The following is a 22,167-nucleotide window of genomic DNA, read 5'->3' as shown; positions in this document are numbered from 1 at the left end:
ATTTAAAGAAATAGAATTTACAAACACCTAAAGGATATAAATTGATTCAATTATAATAGTGGTAGGAGGTTGTTTGAAAAGGAAGACTTATGTACAACATTTAACAATATTTGGGAACACCAACCATTTCTTGTGCACACACCACCTCATTCATGAAGAAGAAAATGCACTAAAACCACTCGAAAACCTAAGTTAAAGGGGCAAAGTAAACTCAAGAAGAAATAACATGACAAAGTTTATCTGTATTCCGTTGTTGATTGATTCAAAAACTTAAACTAATGAATGTGCAAAAATTGAACGCATCAAACACCGAAGAACAAATTAAACAAACTAGCGAACTCCAGTCTTTGTTCAAAGTGGGAAAAGAAAAAAAGGAACTTTACGTGTCTCCAAGGAGATTGCATAGTATAATTTTTGGTTCCTGCAAAAGCTTATTGCAAGCATCCGTAAGAATACAAATGTGCGAAAGAACTTTGTTTAGTGAGTATAGTATAAAATTTTGCCGTATGAAAAGAAGAGAGAGAGAGAGAGAGAGAGAGAGAGAGGAAAGACTGTGAGAAGAGATCCACAAAAAGAAGAAGAAAGAGAGAGTAAATCCTAATTTTAACTTGGTTCTGGTGGGATCAACTTCAAGCTTCGCATCCATTCACAGTAGCTGGGATCATCGAAATGAAGAAAACTACTTTTCAACTTTGTTCTCTGTTCTGTCGATAATGTTCTAAGTTGTGGAAATCTCGCCTCCTACGATAATCAAATTCATACAATCTGTTAGCATCACCATATCAAATGACTTATTAAGCCCCATTTAATAATCATTTTCGATTTTAAAAATGATCCTTTTCACCTCTAAAAAAAGTAGTTTTTGTTTTTGGAATTTGGTTAAAAAATCAGGAAATAAGCTTAATTTTTAAGATCCAAATGATTATCAAGACAAACACAACCAAAATTCATGAAGAATGGGTTTTATTATTTCTAACTCACCTGTTCGTAAGGAGGGTCCTTGTGTGCTGGAATCAGCCGAGAAACAAAATACCGAGCTTGAGAGCTCCCTTCCTGCTTCAAATCAAATAGGTTCTTGGTTATTGCAGAGTTTATAAATTAATTTAAAATTATTATGAAGCAAAAAAAAAAAATTAATTTTAAAAGTGACGAAAGATGGTTTGACAACTCTTTTGATGCTGTTAAATTAATTAATAGTTATTAACACCAAAGACGATAAAAAAGGAGACCTAAAACCAAATTGAAACAAAACTAAAATATAAGGGTTAAATTATATTTGTAACATATTGAAACAGGGGACTAAATTAAAACTAAAGTTAAAAGTTAGAGACAAAAAGGACCTAATAGAAAAAGAGAATAGCTCAACTATTATAGGACTTGTACTATCAACTTTGAAGTTCGAGTCCTCCACCCACGTATTGTCAAAACATTAAGTAGAGTAAAATAAAATATATTTTTTTTGCAAAAGGAAAAAAAAAGGTCTCCAGTAGAAGACCAGCAAACCAGGATTACAAAAAACCGAATCCAACAAATAAGGAAAGAGCATGTAGCATCTATAATAACGCGACATACCTTGAATGCAAGAATCCTGGGAGCTGGAAACCTTGATTCAGTAAGCTCTTCTGCTAATGTTCTGCAAGCTGCTAAAGCAGCTGCACTTTTTCCTTCTTCAGCTGCAAGCTCAGCACCCTAAGTACACCAAAAGTAGAAAAATGAATAATAAGTTATGCCAAAAGAAAGGACAAAAAGGAAAGCGAACTAGAAGATTAACCTTTGAATGTCAAAAAAAAAATCAGAACATTACAAGGCCATGACTATAGAAGAATAGGAATAATCGCACATAGGTTAAAGAGAGAACACTCCTACCCTCTCTATCTGATGCTCATTACCATTCAATTGTTTTTCATCTTTATATATTATATTTGAGTCAGAGTAAACTTCAAAAATAATAATTATTCATAGTAAAATAAAAAGGAAATAATTTTAAATGACAATTTCTGAAAATATTTACAAACATACCAAAATATCACAATTTATCCGTAATGGACCACAATAGACCAAGATAGACCAATATAACAAAATATTACAATCTACATTATGATAAACATAGATAGTAGTCTATCTAGGTCTATTATGGTCCATCGTAAATAAATTGTGATATTTTGCTATATTCTGGTTCATTTTATTATATTTGAAAATAGCCCTAAATAAAATATACTTCTAAATATACAGGACAATCTTCAAAATAGCACAATATTGCATCTGTTCGCGACGTTTTAGTTTTTTTATATTGAACTTCTCTTGGGAGAAGACAACAAAGTGGCAAATTTTTCCTTTTAAGCGTTTCCAACTATTTTTCTTTTTATTAAACTGGTAAAGATATCAAGTCATATTCCACTGAACAGGTTTTCCAATTAAAGAAAAAAATTTCACGTAGCACTTGATTTTGAAGAAAAAAATGTCAATGGAAGCATTCCCAGGAAAAGATTAAAGATGACGCTGCAATATGTGAGGGTACAAAAAGAACATGAAGCACGCCAAAAATAAAAATAATCTGCCAAAAGATGGTAGAGTAACTGAGCAAGCGGTGACATACCAACCAAATGAAGACATCCGTTCCATGGTCGAGCACAACAGCAGCATCTGACTGCATAGCTAGATCATATGCTGGAAGCTCTTCAAAAGTACCCCCCTCCCGGTGCATTAAACAGCGAGGTGCTATCATGCGGAGGGAAAGGTCAAAAGACGCATTCAAAAACAAGTTTCTCAATACAGACCTTTCATCTTCATGACCAACAATGCTTCCAAGAAGAGGGCCTCTTCTCAAGTGAAACAGCAGCTCTGGCACTGAAGATAGTTCCTTTGGAAACCGATAAATCTTCGACTTTGGTGCCAGGGTACCAAATTTCAAAGCAATATCTTTTACTCTTTCATCTATTGTAGCCCGCATATCTATTGTATCAGACTGGCTTTTAGCTTGCAAAGCTGTCCTCTTGGCAATAAGGACTGCAGCTATTTCATCTTGAACACTTTCAAGATATTCCGATACACTATCAACAGTAGGTAGTCTGACAGTAATTACTCTCGATATGTCAGCTTGATAAACATTTGAATATTGTACAACAAACTGGAAAAATAAAAAATCACTCTTTAGGTCTCTTTTAGTCTCCATGGAGAGTGCGAAGCTCTGGGATTCTTCTACACTTAGCATTTGAATGTAAAGAGAGGTGTCATTTTTGAAGGTTTCATGTGTATCTACATGTGCCTCTTCGCCCGGACCAACAACTTGGGTGATTAGAATTTCATCAGAACAGCGTACTTCTAATAAACCATGAGAACCTGCAGCCCTAGCAGATGCCCTCTGCAAGTTTACACCGAAGGCCTCTCCAAAGTCATCATGAAGAACCAAAACACCACCAGAAGCTTTTGCAAGAGGCTGCAAGATAGGAACTCTTACAGGGCACGTTCCTGCACATAGAATGTCAACCACTGTATTTTGTTGATGGGCCTCATGACCAAGGTGCTCCATCCAATTTAGAGCAGACTTTTCCATGTGCAGGTAATTTGGGTGATTGACAGAATGGGGAACTGACCCAGGGCCATATGTATTCGGTCCACCAGCACAAACAACAATTCTACTATTAGCCCCCGACCTTCTAACCACTCCTCGAGACACTTCTGCTGAAGGTCCTTGGATTATGGCAAGAGCAACTTCAACTGCAGTACCAAGGCATCTATCTCTAGAGGCTTCCGGCACGCTTGATTTATAAGGTCTCAGTGATGAAAATATTGTATGCGCTACTGGGAGTGAGGCGTGCATTGGTGATAAATATATCCCTGTTCCATAAATTAATGCTTTTAAAGACTCCGGGGTTGGTGATTTATCACCAGGAAGCACATCAGCAGAGGCAACAGATTCTTCTGAAAAATCATATACTGATACAGTACGACCATACAGTATAATTCCAATTCTTGTTGTAGGGGAAACAGAGTCAATAAAAGCATGCAAGGAGCTCTGTAGGTGCTGCAGATGTGGCTCATCTAAAGACTCGTCAATAACCAGAACAATAGGTGCAGACGTTCTTGAGTCAGAAGCTGGAATAAATCCTGGTCTCCGGTTCCCAGTTCTGACATAATCAACCATAGATGACGATAGTTCTGGAAAATGACATAGATCTTCTTTGCTCGGTGCGACGTATTCACCCTCACTTCCATTCAATTTCCGACAAATTACACACTGCCATTGACCTGAACCGATTAAGATCTTGCAGTACAGGTTTGAATAAGCCCCACAACTTGGGCAACGATGGGGTTCTCGCTGTAATATTTGAGGACCCGATGACATCTCCCTCCCAGGCGAAACCAATGCTCCAAAACCCAAACTAGGAACATTAGCTAGTTTCTTTGTCTTCAGCACCTGTATCAAGGTCGAGAAAGAAGTAGATTGCAAGAAAATCAATTCCAACTAAATTTTAGAAAAAAACTAAAGTTCGTGATAGGGCATTTGTTTAAGAAAACATATACTCAAGGAGTCACTGAATCAACTGACGTTTAGCATTCCAAATGAGAGTGAACAATTAGGCCACACTTTCAACATTCATTTTAAGTTTATAACTGATCAGAGAAAAAAAAAAAGAGAAAGCAATACCTTCTGCGAAGAAAATAGAACATTCGACGATTCCGCTACAGACGTAGAATCCTCTGAAACATCAGATATCTGGTGTTGCAACCCAGTCGATGTATTCAAAAAATGTGGAGGTGTAGAAGCTGGTAAGGACGACGCAGAAGAGAAGACAACTGGCTGAGGAGATGCCGGTGAAGTACGAAAGGGGACAGCAGCAGGCCTAATGGGAGAAGAAAAAACAGGGGGTCCGGGAGGAGTACTCAAATGAGGAATGGGACTCCCAGTTTTAACTCCATTCGCCGGAGAAGCTGCAGCTGGCGTTCTAATAGAAGGAGATGGCATCTGATCCTGTTGGAATTTTGGCGGAAATCTTGATGGTCCTGTAGAGATTAAGGGCGGAGGAATCGAATTTGTCTCAGAGCTTGGCGCTGGGGTGTCGGGTTGCGTAGCAGAGAATCCAGGAGAAGACTGCGATGTATAAGCCATTTCGGAGTCGAGAACAACGAGAATCAACGAATGAGAAAACGATCGAAGAACAATGAGGATGATATCATACAACAAACTAGTCAAAAGAACTCCACAGGATGGTGGAATTCAGATGGATTCATTGTAACGAACTCGAAGAACAAGCACAAAATCGAAGACTGATCAGATGAAAGGAATCATGCAATTGATCAAAATGAAGCGAAATTCAGTTCAAATTCGTATAACCTAACCTGCAGAAATTGTTCATCAACGAAATCAGAAATGAGAAGAAGAAGCAAAAAAAAAAAACAGATCTAGGGTTTACATTGAATTGGAAATTGAAATGACTGTACGCTGCTATGGTACCGGGAAGAAGCGTTCACCGGCGTAAACAAAGCGAGTCAAACTGAGCAGAGACTAATAATGGAGCCAACCGCCGTTGTAGTGGGATTTTCTCGGCAGCCGCGGCGTCCGTCGGCCGTCGTCTACAGTGAAAACTCAATTTCCGCCTCTTTGTAATTAAATTTCAGCCAATTTTGGTTGCCACCCAACTCATGAGAACGAACAAAATTTTCCGTTTTTCTTTTTCATCGTCGATTTCTTTTTATTATTCTACGTAATGTGTTCTATCCTTTTAGGCAAAATAATATATTCAAATATAATATTAAATTTATCAAAAATTTAAAGAAGTGATTATGTTAAAGTTTAATTAAAATAGAAATCGTAGGTTGGATGATATAATATTAAATTTATTTTCGACCATGATTTTGAATGAATCTATTTATATTTAATTAATAAATAAATTTTAAAAAGTACATTTTTAAGTGCAAATGAAATGCCCAGTAAATAATAATGAGTTAAAAAGATTGAAAAAAATTCAATATCTCTTGAAACTATTTTAAAAGAGAAGTTATGAATTTCTTGGTTTTATCGGTCAAAAAGATATATATTTTGTACTAAAAAGTTGGTGGGTTAGAATATTCACCTAAGTTGTACTAAAAAATTGTAATCCTTTTTATTTTTCTTTAACAAATCACTTAATATTCCTTTTGAATTTGTTAATCAAATATTTCGTTTTCTATAAATTGCTTTGATTGAGTTAAATTCATGAAAGCTTCTCATGTTTGCCTTTTTTTCATTTTTCATTTTTTTTATAAGTTCTAATGTTTGCCTTTGTTTAATTATTTATGACCAATCCTAAATTTAATTAGTCTATTAAACATAGCTCACATCATTTGCATAAATAAATATTACGTGGTTTTATATACTCGGTCTCTTTCCCTCTATTTCATCAACGAAGTCTTGAACTAGACTCGATTCAACTACATTTCAGTTCACTCCTACTTTGAATCAAGTTTATGTTCTTGACTTGTTAGGCAACGTACTTGTTACGTTTCGTTTTGCATTGACTTACATTTACATTGTCATCTTGAACTCTCTATTTTCTAATAACTAATTGGGTAGACGTTGGATCCTAGTTCAAGTGAATTTGGTGTGTTAATTATGTTAGAACTGAAGTGCTAATATATGCCATGAATTGTGTGGTTGTGCAAGTTCGAAAAAGATGTGATGTGTTTGATATTAATATATACAATTACTCATTTTAAACAATGTATATGTGAGACAAATTTAATTTAATAGATATAATACAATCTATACAACTTACCGAGATGAGTTTAGCTCAACAAGGATTGACGTGATCTTCCTCTCTATAAATTGAAAATTCGATGTACATACAATTTGTACATATATAGCAGACTAATTTAAAACAGATTGCAACTAATTTACAAACGTACTATATAAAACTTATTGACATCTATCTGCCATGATCTGCCATGATTTGAGAGAAAACTTCAGGAGCAGTTAAATGAGTGTCTAGATCTTGACTCATACTTGGATCATCCCTTAGAATTGAAGAACCAATAGAAGGAAAACGTCTAATGGCTGTGGAAGAAGCATCATTGACATTTGTTTCACTATCTTCATGTGGCATTCTTGGATGTGTACTTTGTTGAAGTTGCAATGCATATTCCAAATCCCATAACACATCTGCCATTGTTGGCCTATTAGCAGCATCATCTTGTAAGCATTTTTCTATTGTATCACTGTACTTTCTCAAAGAGTTTGGATCGATTTGACCTTCCAATTTGGGATCAATGATCTCTTCGAGTAAATCCATTTTCTTGCATCTCAATCCCCATTCTGCTAGATTTATTTGCTCTCTTGGTAGTGTTGGATTCAAAGCTGGTCTTGCACATAGAATCTCTAGAAGGAGTACGCCGAACGAGTAGACATCGGATTTCTCTGTCAATTGTTGTGTTCGGAAATACTCGGGATCGAGATAGCCGAACGTACCTTTGATATCGGTGCTGACGTGCGTTTCGTCAAGAGGGCCTGCTCTTGAAAGTCCGAAGTCGGAGACTTTTGCAACAAGGTTCTCATCAAGCAAGATATTGGTGGATTTGACATCACGGTGAATGATTCCCCCAGCTGAGCCTTTGTGTAAGTAATGCAATCCTCTGGCTGCTCCAATGCAGATTTCAAGTCTTTTCTTCCAAGGTAGAGGAGGGAAGTTTGAGTTGTAAAGATGTTCTCTTAAAGTTCCTTTCTCCAAAAACTCATAAACCAAAATCATTTCTAATCCTTCATCACAATACCCAATGAATGAAACGAGGTGTCGATGGCGAATTTTCGACAAGATTGTGATTTCTCTTTCAAATTCAGAAATGCCTTGTCCTGCCCCTGGTTGGCTTCGCTTCACAGCGACTTTCGTGCCGTTCCTCATCACTCCTTTGTACACTTTCCCAAAACCGCCTTCGCCAACAAGGAATTTCTTGTTGAAATTGTTTGTGGCAGTTTTGATTTCAGCAAGTGAAAATTTCAACCCAAGATTCAAATCTGGGATGGGGGAACTGCTCGTAGTTCTTTCATTAAACCTGCTATGAGTACTCCCACCTACAAACCTAGACAATGGTGTCCATTGTGTATGTGTATGTGTATGTGAAGGTTCATCACTTCTTTTTTTCCTGCATTTCAAACCAAACCAAATTCCACATCCTAAAATGCAAATCAAACAAAAACCCCCAACAGATAATCCCACCAAAAGACCAACACCACTCTTCTTCTTTTTATCTCCAAACGACTCCTTAATAAAAGGATCTTTGCTACCTTCATTCATAACTTCCATAATCTCGACCCCATTAAGAAAAGCATTGGGTTGACCAGTTTTATCAGAATCCAAACGACCAACACTAACATGAATTGACCCATTTTCACCTGAATCCACAGGGAAATCATAATGAATTGGATAAGGGGCTCCATTAAAGTCAGTAGGAGAGTCAATCTGGTATTCGAAGTTATTGCCAATGTACAAATTGAAGATAAGAAAACCATTAAATGTTATACCAATGATATCATAGAAATGAACTCGAACAAGATGGAGAGTCTTTTTTCTCAAAGGAAAAGACCATGTTATATTAACGAAATTGAAAGAGGAGTTCATATTCAACTCCTTGGCTGTTCGATATACCAAATCTGGCGCGAAATAATCGTCTGTCTGATTCGCGTAATTCGGTCTCGATGTTCTTGGATTGCTGTTCGTTGCAGATATTGGATTCAACAGATAAACATCATCCTTTTCCCATTTCCTCCATAGTTTATCCCCATTGGAAGGAATTTCTGGACCTCCCACATTAATTCTGTAAATTGTATGTGTAATCATAAAAGGTAAGTTAATCGCACCTTCGTTTCTTCCATCTGACTCTGAGATGATTGCCTTAGATTCAGACTTGAAGAAGTTTGGTGGAGTAGGGAAAACTTCAATGGCATTTACAAACGCAATAGACGAAGATTTAGGTACAAACACTATACGAAATTTTCTTGTATTCAAATTCAGGAAGAATTCTTTAACCGAAGCAGAATCGTTACCGATTGTTTCGGTGGCATTAACATCCTTGAGAAGGAAAAACCCAGAAGCCGAAACATCGAAAAGAGCAGAAGATAAATCGGCCATGAAATTAGAAGAAGAGAAATGAAGTCGTACGATATAAACAGCATCTTCTTCAATATCAAATTCGTAAAACGCCGGCTGATTAAAAACCCTTACGGAGTCATTCAAATGACTGAGTTCCGTGGAATTGTCTGAAGTGAACCTGAAAGTATCAGTAGCATTCAAGTCGCCGATGAAAATCCGGCCAGTGTCGTCAACGACGTTGGTTGCTGATCCACAGTTGACAAAATACTTATCCGGAGGAGTATATGACTGAGCAGAGACTTTGAGGGAGAATAAGAGAAGAGAGAGAAAGAAGTTAAAGCTTGTGAAGTACTCCATGAAGGGAGAGAGAGAAAAAAATGGTGGGTTTAGTTCAGAAGAGGATAATCACGGGGAAGAAGAGACGAAATTTGAAAAATTCCACCATTCAATCCAAACCCCACATGAAAATAATTGTTCACCTACCATATGCAACTACTTGAAACTCCATTAAAGAATACTAGAATTGGAGGAGGAAGGAAGAAGACGATGATGAAGGGTCGAAAATTGAAATAAAGCGTAAACTAATAAGTCCAAAAAGACTTTTCTCTTTTGGAGAAATGTAGGAATGGAACCATTTTATGGTTTTGTAGAGAATGAATCAATGGGTCATATCGTGGGTCGTAGGAGAACGAAAGCCATATGATTAAAAAGTGAAAGTTCTTTAGAATGTCTTTCCAATTTTGAATTATTTTATTTTTTGATTTTATACAAAACTAACCTTTTTACTTTCTAAAATATTTTTAATAATAATAACATATTGGACTCTTTAATCTTTAATATGATGTAATAAATCAAAATATTCTATTATATTATATGAGTTCCTAAATATTTTCAAAAAAATATTGTTATTTAAAATATTCTCTTTCTTTATTAAATTAAGTAATTCAACTAACGTAAGCTTTGTGATAATTTAAAGAGTGTATATTTCACATACTTTGTATATATTTTAAGATAGATGATGCTTTCATATTATTTATTTGAAATAAATAACAAATATATATTGGGTATGTAGAGAGATTCGAAATGCTAATTGAAGTAAGTTCTTGAAAGGATGTATTTTTTTTCTATATGTATTTTTTCGTATTTTTATTTTATCATTTTTTTATAAAAAAATATCATATGTGGGCCAAATTTGTGTGGAAAAGAATAGAGATGACCAAAATGTTACGTATATCCTTGGAATTTGTGATTTTATGTTATTGATAATGTTGTTCAAAGAAACTTATTATCATTAATATTAATAATAAAGCTCACAATGAATATCCTGACAACGAAAGATGAATGAGTTATAAGTGAAATTGAAAGAATTTCAATTTACTTATTCTAAATTAGAAGATTTGAAGAGATGAGAAGGTATAGATACTAAACAACCTTAAGAGAGATACAAAGTATGTTGCTGATGATAGCATAACCTTGTCATCACACGTGTGCATCAGCTACCATCTTAGTTGGTTTGTCATATCATAACAATCTATAAACATTATTATATTTTGAAAACATCAAATGTCGTTTGCTTCTTTCTCTTTTTTTCTCGTCTATTAGTTGTTTCTTTCAATTTTATCATTTCATTATTTTAAAACATAACATTTAAATTCTTTAAAAACATATACTTAAAGAAAAATTAATTTAATTAAGTATTAAAAGTCAACGTGTATTTTGCCCAAATAGACAAACTTAAACGTTGTAAAACTAAATATCTATATTTCCTTAAAATAAATTACAATATAATATTTTTTTAAAAAAGAATTTACATATTATATATTCAATTAGTTTTAAAAACAAATTGAATTGATGTTATTTGAAAATGTAAAACAATAAAACAATAAAATATATTTATTTTTGTGTTGTTTTCTAATATAGAAACATGAAAAAAAAATAGTTATAAAATATACCAAAATTTTATAAACTATCAATGATAGATATTGATGTACTATTCTATCATTGATGTATTCTAAAATTTGACTATATTTGTAAATATTTTCAACAGTTTTATCATTTACAATAATTTTCTTTTAATTTTTTTTCTTTTCAGTATATTATTTAATAATTTAAAATAACTAAATTTGTCCGCAACACATACTAATAACAAAAGAAATCATAAAATACAAAAATGTTAAATATCAAAATCTAAAATTTTCATTACAAATTTTGAACAAATGTCATAGCGATAATATTTATAATTTATAATATATATAATTTTCAATATTAATAGAACTCTTGTAAACATTTTTGTATTGTATCACTCTACTAACTCAATCCGGTCGTTATAATTTGGGTTAGGTAATCTAGGTTGTTGGGTCATTAAACATCCCTATATAAAACTCTAGTAACGGGCCCAATAGTTACAGAATTGGGTAATTAGAATGGATAGCAATTGTTAGAATAATTATTAACTATCTAGCAACATTTTAAAAAAATTGCAAATATAGCAAAATCTATCGGTGATAGACTTCTATCGTTGATAGACTCCTATGGTTTATCAGTGATAGACCAACATTTGCTACATGGTCTATCGGTGATAGACTCCTATCATTGATAGATTTTGACAAATTTTGCTATATTTGCAATTTTTTTAAAATGTTGCTATATACTTAATTATTTTGAATATAATTGCTACATTTGCAACTATCTCATTTTTATATGTGAATTGAGGTTTGAACCTTAGGGTATTTTTTTTTTAAATATATGTATGACATGTTTTTCACGATCTTTATTTAGGATAATTTGTCCTTTACAGATATAGGAATTCTAATAATCTACTAATGCATCAAAGATGATCAATTCTTAAATAGTAAATTGGTCATCACAATTCCAAAAAAAAAGTCTTAAATAGTCTTTTCACTAACATAACAGTTAAAATCAAACACAATAACTATTTTCTCTTCAAAAAGATTGATTAGGAATTGAAAGGTTCAAATCATTATTAACGATTTTGAAGTTTTACATGAGAGAAAAAAAAACATATATACTCCTTTTCATCTTATTTTGGCTATATGAGCTAAAAATGGCAAAATCTAAGTTAATTTAGATGTCAATTAATTAAGCACATTGAAGGTCTTTTTCCACATTTTAGTAGAAATTCATGGCAAATGGTTTTCTAGCTATGGCTTTTCTTTATTTTCTTTTGTTTGAAAATTTCTATTTTGGTGAATTATATTCGACTGTTTTGTATTACTATCTCTAAAAAACAAAACAAACTTCTTTGGATGACCATTTAGGTTTTCTAGTTTTTTTTAAAGACGGTCCTCTAGATAATTTTCTAAGAACAATATACTCGACAAATTTTACGTGTGTGCTTGCATGACAACAATTATATCATCTCACACCTTTTAATTGGTTTAAGTAACATTAGGATTCAAAATCTCTAACTACTTGCTAAAGTACCTTAGCTTGTATACTTAAATCATTGTTTATATTGCATCATACACTACATTTACTTGGGCTTCAACAACTTAAAAAGTAAAACTTAAACATACAATTTTGTTTGTAATATTTGAAGAAAAAGAAAAAGGTAAGAAGAGAGAATTTAGGAGAAGGTACAATTTTAGTTATAAGGGTGATTGGAATTAGGAAGAAGAAGCAGCAGCAGAAGTGTGGAGTTGAATTAAAGAAGCATAAAACCCATCTTTGATTGTAAGAAGTTTTTCATGCTTACCTTTCTCGACGATGATTCCATTTTTAACAACGGCGATCAAGTCCGCATTCATGATTGTCGAGAGACGATGAGCTACCACCACCGTTGTTCTATTCACCATCACTTTATCTAGTGCATCTTGTACGATTCGTTCTGATTCTGCATCCAATGCACTTGTGGCTTCGTCTAGCAACAATATTCTCGGGTTCTTTATGATCGCTCTGGCGATCGCAACTCGTTGCTTTTGGCCTCCTGATAATTGCACTCCTCTCTCTCCAACAACCGTGTCGTATCCATGTTGCAATCCGCTTATGAAGCGGTGTGCATTTGCTGACTCCGCTGCCGCTATTATTTCCCCTTCGCTCGCCTCCCCATCCCCTCCTTTTCCATACGCTATGTTGGCTCGTATAGTTTCGTTGAAAAGGATTGGCTCTTGGCTCACTAGACCCATTTGTTGTCTTAGCCATTTCAGTTGTAGCTTTTGGATTTCTACGCCATCGATCGTTATGGTACCCGAATCAGGATCGTAAAACCTCTGCAATAGAGCGATCACTGTGGACTTTCCACTTCCACTTTCTCCAACTAGAGCTATTGTCTGAAACAAATATCACAAGGGAAATAGTCAGTAAATAACCTCAAAAATATTTCATCCTTCAAAACTAGCACACTTCCGAAGAACTCGATGAAATAAATTTTTGCAATTTGATTCTAATAGTTCGGGATAGTATGTAATATTTTCCAAAATTTAACTTATTTTATAAATAATAAACCATACCACAATCACGCCTAGATCTTATTTTCTTCCATAGCACACCGCAAAAGATTACATACAATCACGGTGTTCATATCCTAGTCAAGATTCCACAAAAAAAAAACACAAAAAACGATAATTTTGATATACGGTGAAAAGAAGTTAAATCCTATCTGAACTTCACAAGAAGATCCAAGGAAAACTATTTCATTTTCAAAAAGGGTGTTAGTTGTGAAAGATAAACTTCTTTAACATATGATTTTGAATACCTTGCCAGGATGAATGTGCAAGCTGAGATCTCTAAATATTTGTATATTTGGCCTTGAAGGATACTTAAAGCTGATATGTTTAAGCTCAATCTCTCCTTTTAGATCACTCAATACTAATCCAGATTCATTGCTTGGATCTATCTTTGATTCCCTATCTATTATTGCAAACACTGAAGCAGCAGCAAGTTTAGCTTTGGTAGTGTCTTGAGTCATAGAACTAGAATGAGAAATTCCAGTAGCTGCCATTGTCAAAGCAAAGAACACCTACATTGTCCACAAATTCCTCATATGTTAAAAAGAAGAAATGACAAACAAAAAAAAAAAAAAAGCAATAAAGCAAGAAGGGGATGGATTAATTTACTCGAAACACTTCGGAAAACGTCGTTCTACCACTGTCAACCAAACGAGCTCCGATGTAGAATGTAAGAGCGTATACGTTGAACAATATGAAGAAAGAGACTCCAAAACCAATTCCGCTAATGAGGCCTTGTCTTATTCCGGATTTCAATGGAGCTTCACATTTGGTTTTGTACATGTTCATCACTTTATCTTCTGCACAAAAAGAAGCAACGGTTCTTATGCCTCCCACTGCATCATTTGCTACTTGGCTTGCTTCTTCATACATACTCTGCATTACAAATAAAAGATATTAATGTTGTTTCATGTATAAGTTGAACTTAAGACCTTCTGAATGGGTTGAGACATGCACACTGCTCCTAACTGCTCATAACTAACAAGCCATTTGGCCCATATTTTTTAGAAACAAGAAACAAGAAGGAAAAAAGGGAGAACAATTGCATTGAGAAGCACTTTTACAGCTAATAATTAAGCATACAGCAACGTTTCTAAAGAACTTCAAATGTAGCAAAACGTTTCTAAAGAACTTCAAATGTAGCAAAATCTATTAGTGATAAATTTTATAACTAATAGACTCCTATAAACTATATGGTCTATCGCGAATAGACTTGAGAACGGAATCTAAATTTTCTACTACTTCAAGATAAATACAAAAATGGAACAAGAACGTTATCAAACAACTAAAATACACAAAATAAGGGGTTTCAAGACTCACCTTAGCATCGCCACTAAATCCTCTCATGAATCTAATTTGAATAAGAGAATTAATCCCAATAAGAGGAATGAGAGCAAGAACAATGAGAGCCAATTCCCAACTTGCAACAAAAGCAATCACTAAACCTGCAACAGCAGAAGCAACATTGCCTACATTTTGAGAGAGTGAATCCCCAACCAAGGCTCTTACAGAAGCTGCATCAGATGATAATCTTGCACCAATGGCTCCACTAGAATGCTCAGTCTCATCAAACCAACTCACTTCCATATGAACCACCTTCTCGAAACACAACGCTCTGATGCGCTCGATTAACTTACATCCTCCTACCGAGAAGAAGTAAGCTCGCCATGGATGAGCCACCAATGAAGCCACACCAAGAACTATGTAAATGATAGCCCAAAACTTGGTATCTTTTTTGAGTTGGTTTGGAGGAAGGTAGAATGTCTTTATAACAGTTGAAATTAGTAGACCAAAAATGGGAAGTATCACTCCACACAGTACTGCTCCAATTGTTCCTATTAGAAGTACTGGAATCTCTGGCTTATTAAGTCCAGCGAGGCGGCGGAGAGAAACGGGAGGAGCTTTTAAGGATTGCTCTTCAATTGTGTCATCGATGTCACCCGCATCTGGTAAGTCGAGTCCTGTTGTTAAACCAAACATAGATAAAGACCGACGGCTGCTGCGACCAACGGATGATCCTCTACTTATGGATCTTGGATAAGGTACCTTCTGACTTGATTGTCTCATTGATTCCAAAGAAAACTCTGGTCGATTTACGTCTTCCGAAGCTCGTTTTGTGTCTTGGTTTGCTTCTTGCAGGCGTATTAGTTGTGAGTATGCACCATTTGGATTCATGATGAGTTCTGAGTGGGAACCTGCTCAGGATGAAAGGTTTTGTTAGATAATTTAACATTGAATACACCTTTCATCCATCGACTTAAGCTTTTGGATCAATCGGTGATTTATTAAATTTATTGTGCTTCTCTAGGCTTTCGTACACATGGTCAAATTATCATAACACTCCTGAGATGGACACACGGTGCCCTAAGTACTCGATTTTCACTCTACCTACTCGATACTCAGTCTAGCTACTGTCTCATTTTAGCTCTTTGATTCTCACTCTAGCTAGAGTGAGAATCGAGTAGCTAGAGTGAGTATAGAGTAGCTAAAGCAAGTATTGAGCGTGAAGCATTAAGCCATCAATCGTTAATCTCGGGGTTGATGACGCAAGCAAAAGGTCATAATAGCCAACTTTTTTAGAGCCTAGACCCTTTTTCATTTGAACCCCTATTACTAAATTCCCAAGAAGTTTCATACTATGAATAGTGAAAATGAATGAAATGAAGAAGATATAAACAATACCTTTCTCAACCATTTTTCCTCTGTGAATAACAGCAATAATATCAGCATTCCTAACTGTGCTCAAACGATGGGCAACAATCACAGTAGTTCTATTCACCATAATCCTATCTAAAGCCTCTTGCACAACTCTCTCAGATTCTGCATCAAGTGCACTTGTGGCTTCATCAAGTAGTAAAATTCTAGGGTTTTTCAAAATTGCTCTTGCTATTGCTATCCTTTGCTTCTGCCCTCCAGATAGTTGTGTTCCATGCTCTCCCACCATAGTATCCAATCCCTACAACTCATCAAATTAAACTTAAGTAATATGTTCATGTTTTAAATGCATTCAAATACATACGAAAAATTGTCATAACTAAACTAAAAAAGTTTACTGGCACCCTTTTAGAAAATTCATTGAAATAGTTTTTTTCGATCCGTCCCAACTGACATTGACATTTGAATAAAAAGTATTTTCATCTTATATCTAAATTACAGATTCTTTTGGGCTTCACGGTGGAATCTCATCCTTTGGAAATCCAGGAAACTGAAATTGGGCATAAGTAGATTTGATAAAAGGTGTGTTGTACTTTTATCGAGATAGTTTGAATATAAGATAAAAATCTTGGTAGTCATTCGAAGAAGTAAAAGCTATTTTGATGAACTTTCTAAAAGGGTGCCAATTGCGAAAATGAAAACGTTTTGATATTTATTTCTGATGATCAATTATAGAATTACCTGAGGCAGTTTGTCAATAAATTTAGCAGCATTTGCTAGTTCACAAGCACCTCTAATTTCCTCCTCAGTTGCATCATCTTTGCCATATGCAATATTATCTTTAATAGAGGCAGTGAAAAGTATTGGTTCTTGGCTTACAAGACCGATTTTTGTCCGAATCCATCGAAGCTGAAACTCTTTCAAGTTAACACCATCGATGAGTACCTCACCGGATTGCGGATCATAAAATCTCTCTATCAAACTGATTACTGTTGACTTTCCACTCCCACTCTCCCCAACTAAGGCTGCAGTAGTTCCTCTAGGAATGTGAAGAGAGAAGCCATTGAATATGGCTTCATCTGGCCTGGTTGGATAACTAAAATACACATCTTTTAAATCTATGTCCCCTTGAATATCATCTAATGTTTTGCCCTTTGGATCATAAACATCAATATTTGGCTTCCTTTCGATTGTCTCGAACATCTTATAGGCAGCGGCTCGACCTGCAGCGAATGCGCTCATACACGGCGATATTTGACCCAAGGACCTGAAAGAAATTTTGCATATGAATGTTGAACAAAATGGGATGGATTTGTAGATATACAAAAGATTGTTGTGCACTTACATTGAGCCAGCCAAAACAGCTACGATGACATTTATTACTTGGCCCCCATTATAGCCTTTCTCTAGTATCATCTTTCCACCAAACCAAACAGCTAAAGAGTATGAACAAAATACAATCATCATTACCATACCAATTCCTATTCCACCTCCCAAGCCTTCCTTTACACCAGATTTATAAGCATGTACTAGAAACTTTTTGTAACTTCTTATAGCTTGTTTCTCACCGGTAAATGATGCAACCTAAAGATACAACCATTTTATTAGTATGAAATCAACAATCAAACATAAACAAAAGGACATAAACATTAGAGAATCGATATAGGAATTTACATAGTTCACTGAGAGGTGTTTGGACCAAGAAAGTAGAGAGTGAGGAGTTGTGAACCCTATACTTTGTTCGGCCAAAGGAGTTTGTGGGCCCTACCAAGAGTTCATAACTCCTTACAATTCACAATTTCACTCCTTGTCCCAAACACCCCTTGACAATGTGTGTCAGATACGTCTACAGACAGAAGGAGAGAGTAGTTTATTATTAGGGAGATAAAATATATGAGATTACACGGATTCAAAAGGACCCGTAGAGTTAGCTTATATAGGGCACTTTTCTAAATCTTATTACCAAAATCTTAAATAACACAAATACGAATACATATTAGGTTGTGTCTCCCCTAGATCCTAACTCTTTGACGCCGTATTCCAACACTTGTGTTTCAAGCTAAAATGATCACCTATATTCATCTTTCTAAGCAATAGAGAGTTGAATTGCAATATATACCGTTTTTATCGAGCCAATAGTTTGCTCGACGACATTTGCAGCATTTGCATAAGCACTTTGCCCTCTAGCAGCCATTTGATACATATATCGAGCAATGGTTGCTCCAGCTATCACAAGAAGTGGAATAGCAGATAACATTACCAATGCCAACAGCCAACCTCTTACAAAAGCAATTGTGAAGCCTCCAATAAAAGTTGTAATTAGTTGGACAGTTTTCCCAACCTATATAAGAAGAAGATCAACAATGTCAGTTTCCTTAGTGACCATCGGGATAGAAATTTGAAAAACCTGGAATTGTGAGTTATGATTATACCTTTTCACCCATAGCATCTTGAATTAGGACAGTATCACCAGACATTCTACCTACAACTTCTCCAGTATTTGTTTCTTTGTCAAAGAAAGCAACATCTTGTCTCAATATAGTTTTCAAATACAATCCTCTAATCCTTGCTGCTTGTCTTTCCCCTGTCACTATCCAGCATGACACCTCTGCACATAAGTTATCCGATTAGACACGTCCCCGTTTTATATTTAAGATATGTTTGGAAGTGATTATAAAATAGTTAACATCACTTTTGTCATTTTCAAAATCACTTTTAAAGATATGAAAGTTGCATTTAAAAGTATAGAATTAAGAATTAGATTAGTTATAACTGATTAACATTGGTGTTTTTTCAAAGCGTGATTTTGAATTTGACAAAAGTGATATAACCAATTTCAAAATTACTTCCAAACAAGCACTAATATGTATATATATTAGACTTTGGTTGATTTTGGTATCTACTTACGAAGAAATGCGGCTACTGCAGTTCCAATGGCCAAGTACACAAATTTTAGGCACACCTACATGTATATGTATATATATGCTTAATGCTCGGACGTGAGAAGACAACCAGGATACACCTCTTATAAACCGAAGGAAAAAGATCAATTTATACTTCTAAACCTTGGAGATTGTATCAATTAGAATTCTGAGCTACTAATTATATCAATTTAAGTCATGAACTTTTGTAAGTGTATCAATCGTCAATTAAACTCTTAAATGTTCATAAGTCAATCAATTTAGATATTTTATTACGATTACTTTTGAAATCATCCATGCATTGATTCAACTCAAACACGTGTAGTCTTCTTCAAATCTCAGTTTAACAAAAATGCACGACTATAGTCAATGCATGGACGATTCTCCAAAGAAGTTCCGATTAAAAAGCCTAAATTGACCGATTTATGAAAGTTTAGAAGTTTAATAGATACCATTATAGATTTCACATGAGATTTTCCCAAAGAGAACATAATGAAAGGGGTAAATTGATGCACTCACAAAAGTTCATGGCGTAAGTTGATACAAACCCTAAAGTTTAGAGGTATAAATTGATATTTTTCTTAAAACGAAATCGAAAAAACTTGAAGATTATAAATTTGTTTAACCTTGGATACTGCAGAAACAACATTGTGGGTACCCTGATTGCTTCCAAAGGAATTGATCAATTGTCCAAAGAGCACTGTCATTAAAGGCATTCCCACTCCATTTCCTATGCCTCCAATGCTTCCAACAAACATAAGTAAGTAATCATATGAATCTGCAAAGGAAAACAGCTTAAGAAAAGGAACTGATTTTGCTTTCTCCTCTTCATCTTCTTTCTTCTTTTTATTCTCCTCTCCCTTTTGCTTCCCATTCGTGCTCGGGTTTCTTGATCCCGACGGCGATAAGTTCTCAGTCGTATTCCTCTTCCAAACCCCATTTTCTCCGTTGTCATTTGATGTCTCCATCTAGCCTTTGATTACTTTAAATTTACACCTACAACATGCAATTTCAGATGACCACAACCGTTGAGCCAAACTCACTTTGTCAATACATATTTATAGTTGATCAATAACTATCAAAAACATTCGTTCCTTCATTCATTTGCAAGGGGAAGACAAAGCAGTACTATAACACGTAAGAATGCAGAAATGATCAAATTTTGATTTTTAAACATAAGCTTTGTTGCAATGTAATATCTATAGTCTATAGTCTCAAATCACAATAAAATATCTCAAACTTTGTAAACCATAATTATTTCAGCTAGAAGCATGAAATCACTAGAATTTATCATGAACACTTTTGAGAAATGTTAATGTAATTTTTCTTAAGTAAAACATAATTATATATCTCTTGACATTTCTTATAAGGTAAACGATAAAAATATTTAGTAAGATAGAATACTCACAAAATTGACGTTATGCTTCGGATCATAGGCTGAGGCTTTTCCTACTTCTGTCTAACCTGAAATTATAATAACCATAGCATACAAGCAATAAGGGTAAAATCTTTAAAAAAAGGTTATGAGAACACATCTCCTACTGTATAGACAGTGTCACTAGCGTGCCTCAATCTAGAGAGTTCTAATACTTTTTCGATTGCCAATTTAGTCATTGTTGATTTAATTCAGAAATCGTTAAAGTCTACCGTATTACTTTCTAAAAGTGAACTTACTTCAAAGATAATTAACATTATCTACCCCTTCGATGTTAAGAGTTTAGAGATTAAACGAAAAACAAATTCAACCAACCAAAACTTACTAAACGTCCAAGATAAAAGGAGATTCAGTGTCGAAATTGACAACATTTAAAAATATTAAAAGGTTTAAACCGACCAACCGACTCCCATCCATCCGATCAGGGCTTACCTCTCCATCAAATACTATTTTCTTATAAAACCAAAACTTTCCACGTTCAGAATAAACGCTCTTTCATGCTGCCAATGTTGCGAAGAAAAAAAAAATTAGCTTTACCCAGCACATCGGCCAACCATATGACGCCACGTGTCAATCCTCGTTTTTGTTTTTTCTTCTACGTTTTTCATTCTGCATTTTGTCCCTTTCTATCTTTTTTATCTGTTGACTTTTTATAATTTAATCCTAAAACTTTTTTACTTCTTTTTATCATTTATCGTTTCCTTTATTAGGAAAAAAAAGAGAGAGAGAGAGAGAGAGAGAGAGAGAGAGAAACTGAGTGCACAAGATTTTAAACATTGTTGAATTTTTTTTTCTTTTTGTAGATGTTGAATCCAATGGTTATTTAGATGATACATTTTGAACCCATTAATCCAAATTAGTGATTATTAGATCTATACCATAGACGTACTTAATTATTAAAAAAATAATTAATATGATTTTGAATTTTAAATTACTACTGAGATTTAAAATAAATTTTTATATATAAAGATTAGAGAAAATATTCCCTTTTTAAGCAACTTTTTTATTTTATTTTATCATCCCCCCCCCCCCCCCCCATCATCTTCTTCTTCCTCTTTCCAAGTCCTATAAGTTATTGCTCAAAGAAGAACGACAGAACCCATTTGATTACCATATAAATTAAGTTTAATCTCTATTTTTGTCTAATCCCATTTGAGAAAACAAAAAAGAAGAAGAAGAAGAAGAAGAAGAAGAATTCAAGGACTTGGGTTTAGAAAAAGAGTGGAGAAATACTTACCAAAACTTGAGCAATCCATAATTGTGTTTAAGCTCCATAGATCCTTCCAACTTCACCCCAAAACCTCTCCTTTTCCCTATTCTGATCCCTTTTTATAAACTAACAATTTAGCCCTCCAAAGTCTCTCCTTTACCTACAATATAATGTAACATAAACCAATTTTAAAATAACTTATCAAAAATTAAAAATGAACAACAAGGACTTGGTCCTTCCTTTATATATATATATATATATATATATATATATATTACATTACATTACACACTTCACCTGGCTTATGTGTGTGTGTGTGTGTTTGTTTTCATTAATAATTAATTCACACTCAACTAATTAAATAAATCAACTAATCATAGTCGCTTGCTCGTATAGATTAATCACTAATTATTTCATT

General features: G+C 34.5%; 3 protein-coding genes across 8 annotated transcripts; all 3 read right to left on the bottom strand.

Moving 5' to 3' along the window:
• Positions 1 to 384: 384 nt before the first annotated feature.
• LOC103488833 (protein transport protein SEC23-1) lies at positions 385 to 5,701 on the bottom strand. 5 transcript variants are annotated; one of them, XM_008447739.3, is made up of 6 exons: positions 5,415 to 5,698; positions 4,649 to 5,340; positions 2,597 to 4,417; positions 1,573 to 1,689; positions 982 to 1,053; positions 385 to 741 (listed from the first exon to the last, which is right to left on the bottom strand). In XM_008447739.3, the coding sequence occupies exons 2-6, from the start codon at positions 5,108 to 5,110 to the stop codon at positions 604 to 606; spliced, it is 2,610 nt and encodes an 869-aa protein (XP_008445961.2). In that variant the 5' UTR covers positions 5,111 to 5,340; positions 5,415 to 5,698; the 3' UTR covers positions 385 to 603. The 5 variants fall into 5 exon arrangements, 4 of the variants coding, with proteins under 4 accessions (XP_008445961.2, XP_050947256.1, XP_050947257.1 ...); XM_051091299.1 differs by having other exon boundaries at positions 4,649 to 5,335; XM_051091300.1 differs by having other exon boundaries at positions 5,443 to 5,698.
• Positions 5,702 to 6,690: 989 nt separating this feature from the next.
• On the bottom strand, positions 6,691 to 9,682 carry LOC103489541 (probable receptor-like protein kinase At5g24010). Its single transcript, XM_008448775.3, has one exon. The coding sequence runs from the start codon at positions 9,417 to 9,419 to the stop codon at positions 6,906 to 6,908; it is 2,514 nt and encodes an 837-aa protein (XP_008446997.2). The 5' UTR covers positions 9,420 to 9,682; the 3' UTR covers positions 6,691 to 6,905.
• Positions 9,683 to 12,435: 2,753 nt separating this feature from the next.
• On the bottom strand, positions 12,436 to 21,957 carry LOC103488834 (ABC transporter B family member 4-like). Of its 2 annotated transcripts, none has more exons than XM_051091297.1 (13): positions 21,777 to 21,957; positions 20,513 to 20,568; positions 19,731 to 20,100; positions 19,091 to 19,145; positions 18,616 to 18,791; positions 18,303 to 18,524; positions 17,529 to 17,767; positions 16,925 to 17,450; positions 16,211 to 16,484; positions 14,849 to 15,723; positions 14,138 to 14,404; positions 13,777 to 14,040; positions 12,436 to 13,351 (listed from the first exon to the last, which is right to left on the bottom strand). In XM_051091297.1, the coding sequence occupies exons 3-13, from the start codon at positions 20,070 to 20,072 to the stop codon at positions 12,689 to 12,691; spliced, it is 3,903 nt and encodes a 1,300-aa protein (XP_050947254.1). In that variant the 5' UTR covers positions 20,073 to 20,100; positions 20,513 to 20,568; positions 21,777 to 21,957; the 3' UTR covers positions 12,436 to 12,688. The 2 variants fall into 2 exon arrangements, with proteins under 2 accessions (XP_050947254.1, XP_050947255.1); XM_051091298.1 differs by having other exon boundaries at positions 20,513 to 20,563.
• Between the last annotated feature and the right edge of the window lie 210 nt (positions 21,958 to 22,167).

This window comes from Cucumis melo, chromosome 10 (assembly GCF_025177605.1).
Source record: "Cucumis melo cultivar AY chromosome 10, USDA_Cmelo_AY_1.0, whole genome shotgun sequence".
NCBI classification, from domain to species: domain Eukaryota; kingdom Viridiplantae; phylum Streptophyta; class Magnoliopsida; order Cucurbitales; family Cucurbitaceae; genus Cucumis; species Cucumis melo.
The sequence above is the reverse complement of the archived record's forward strand: the minus strand, read 5'-3'. Positions and strand labels throughout refer to the sequence as shown.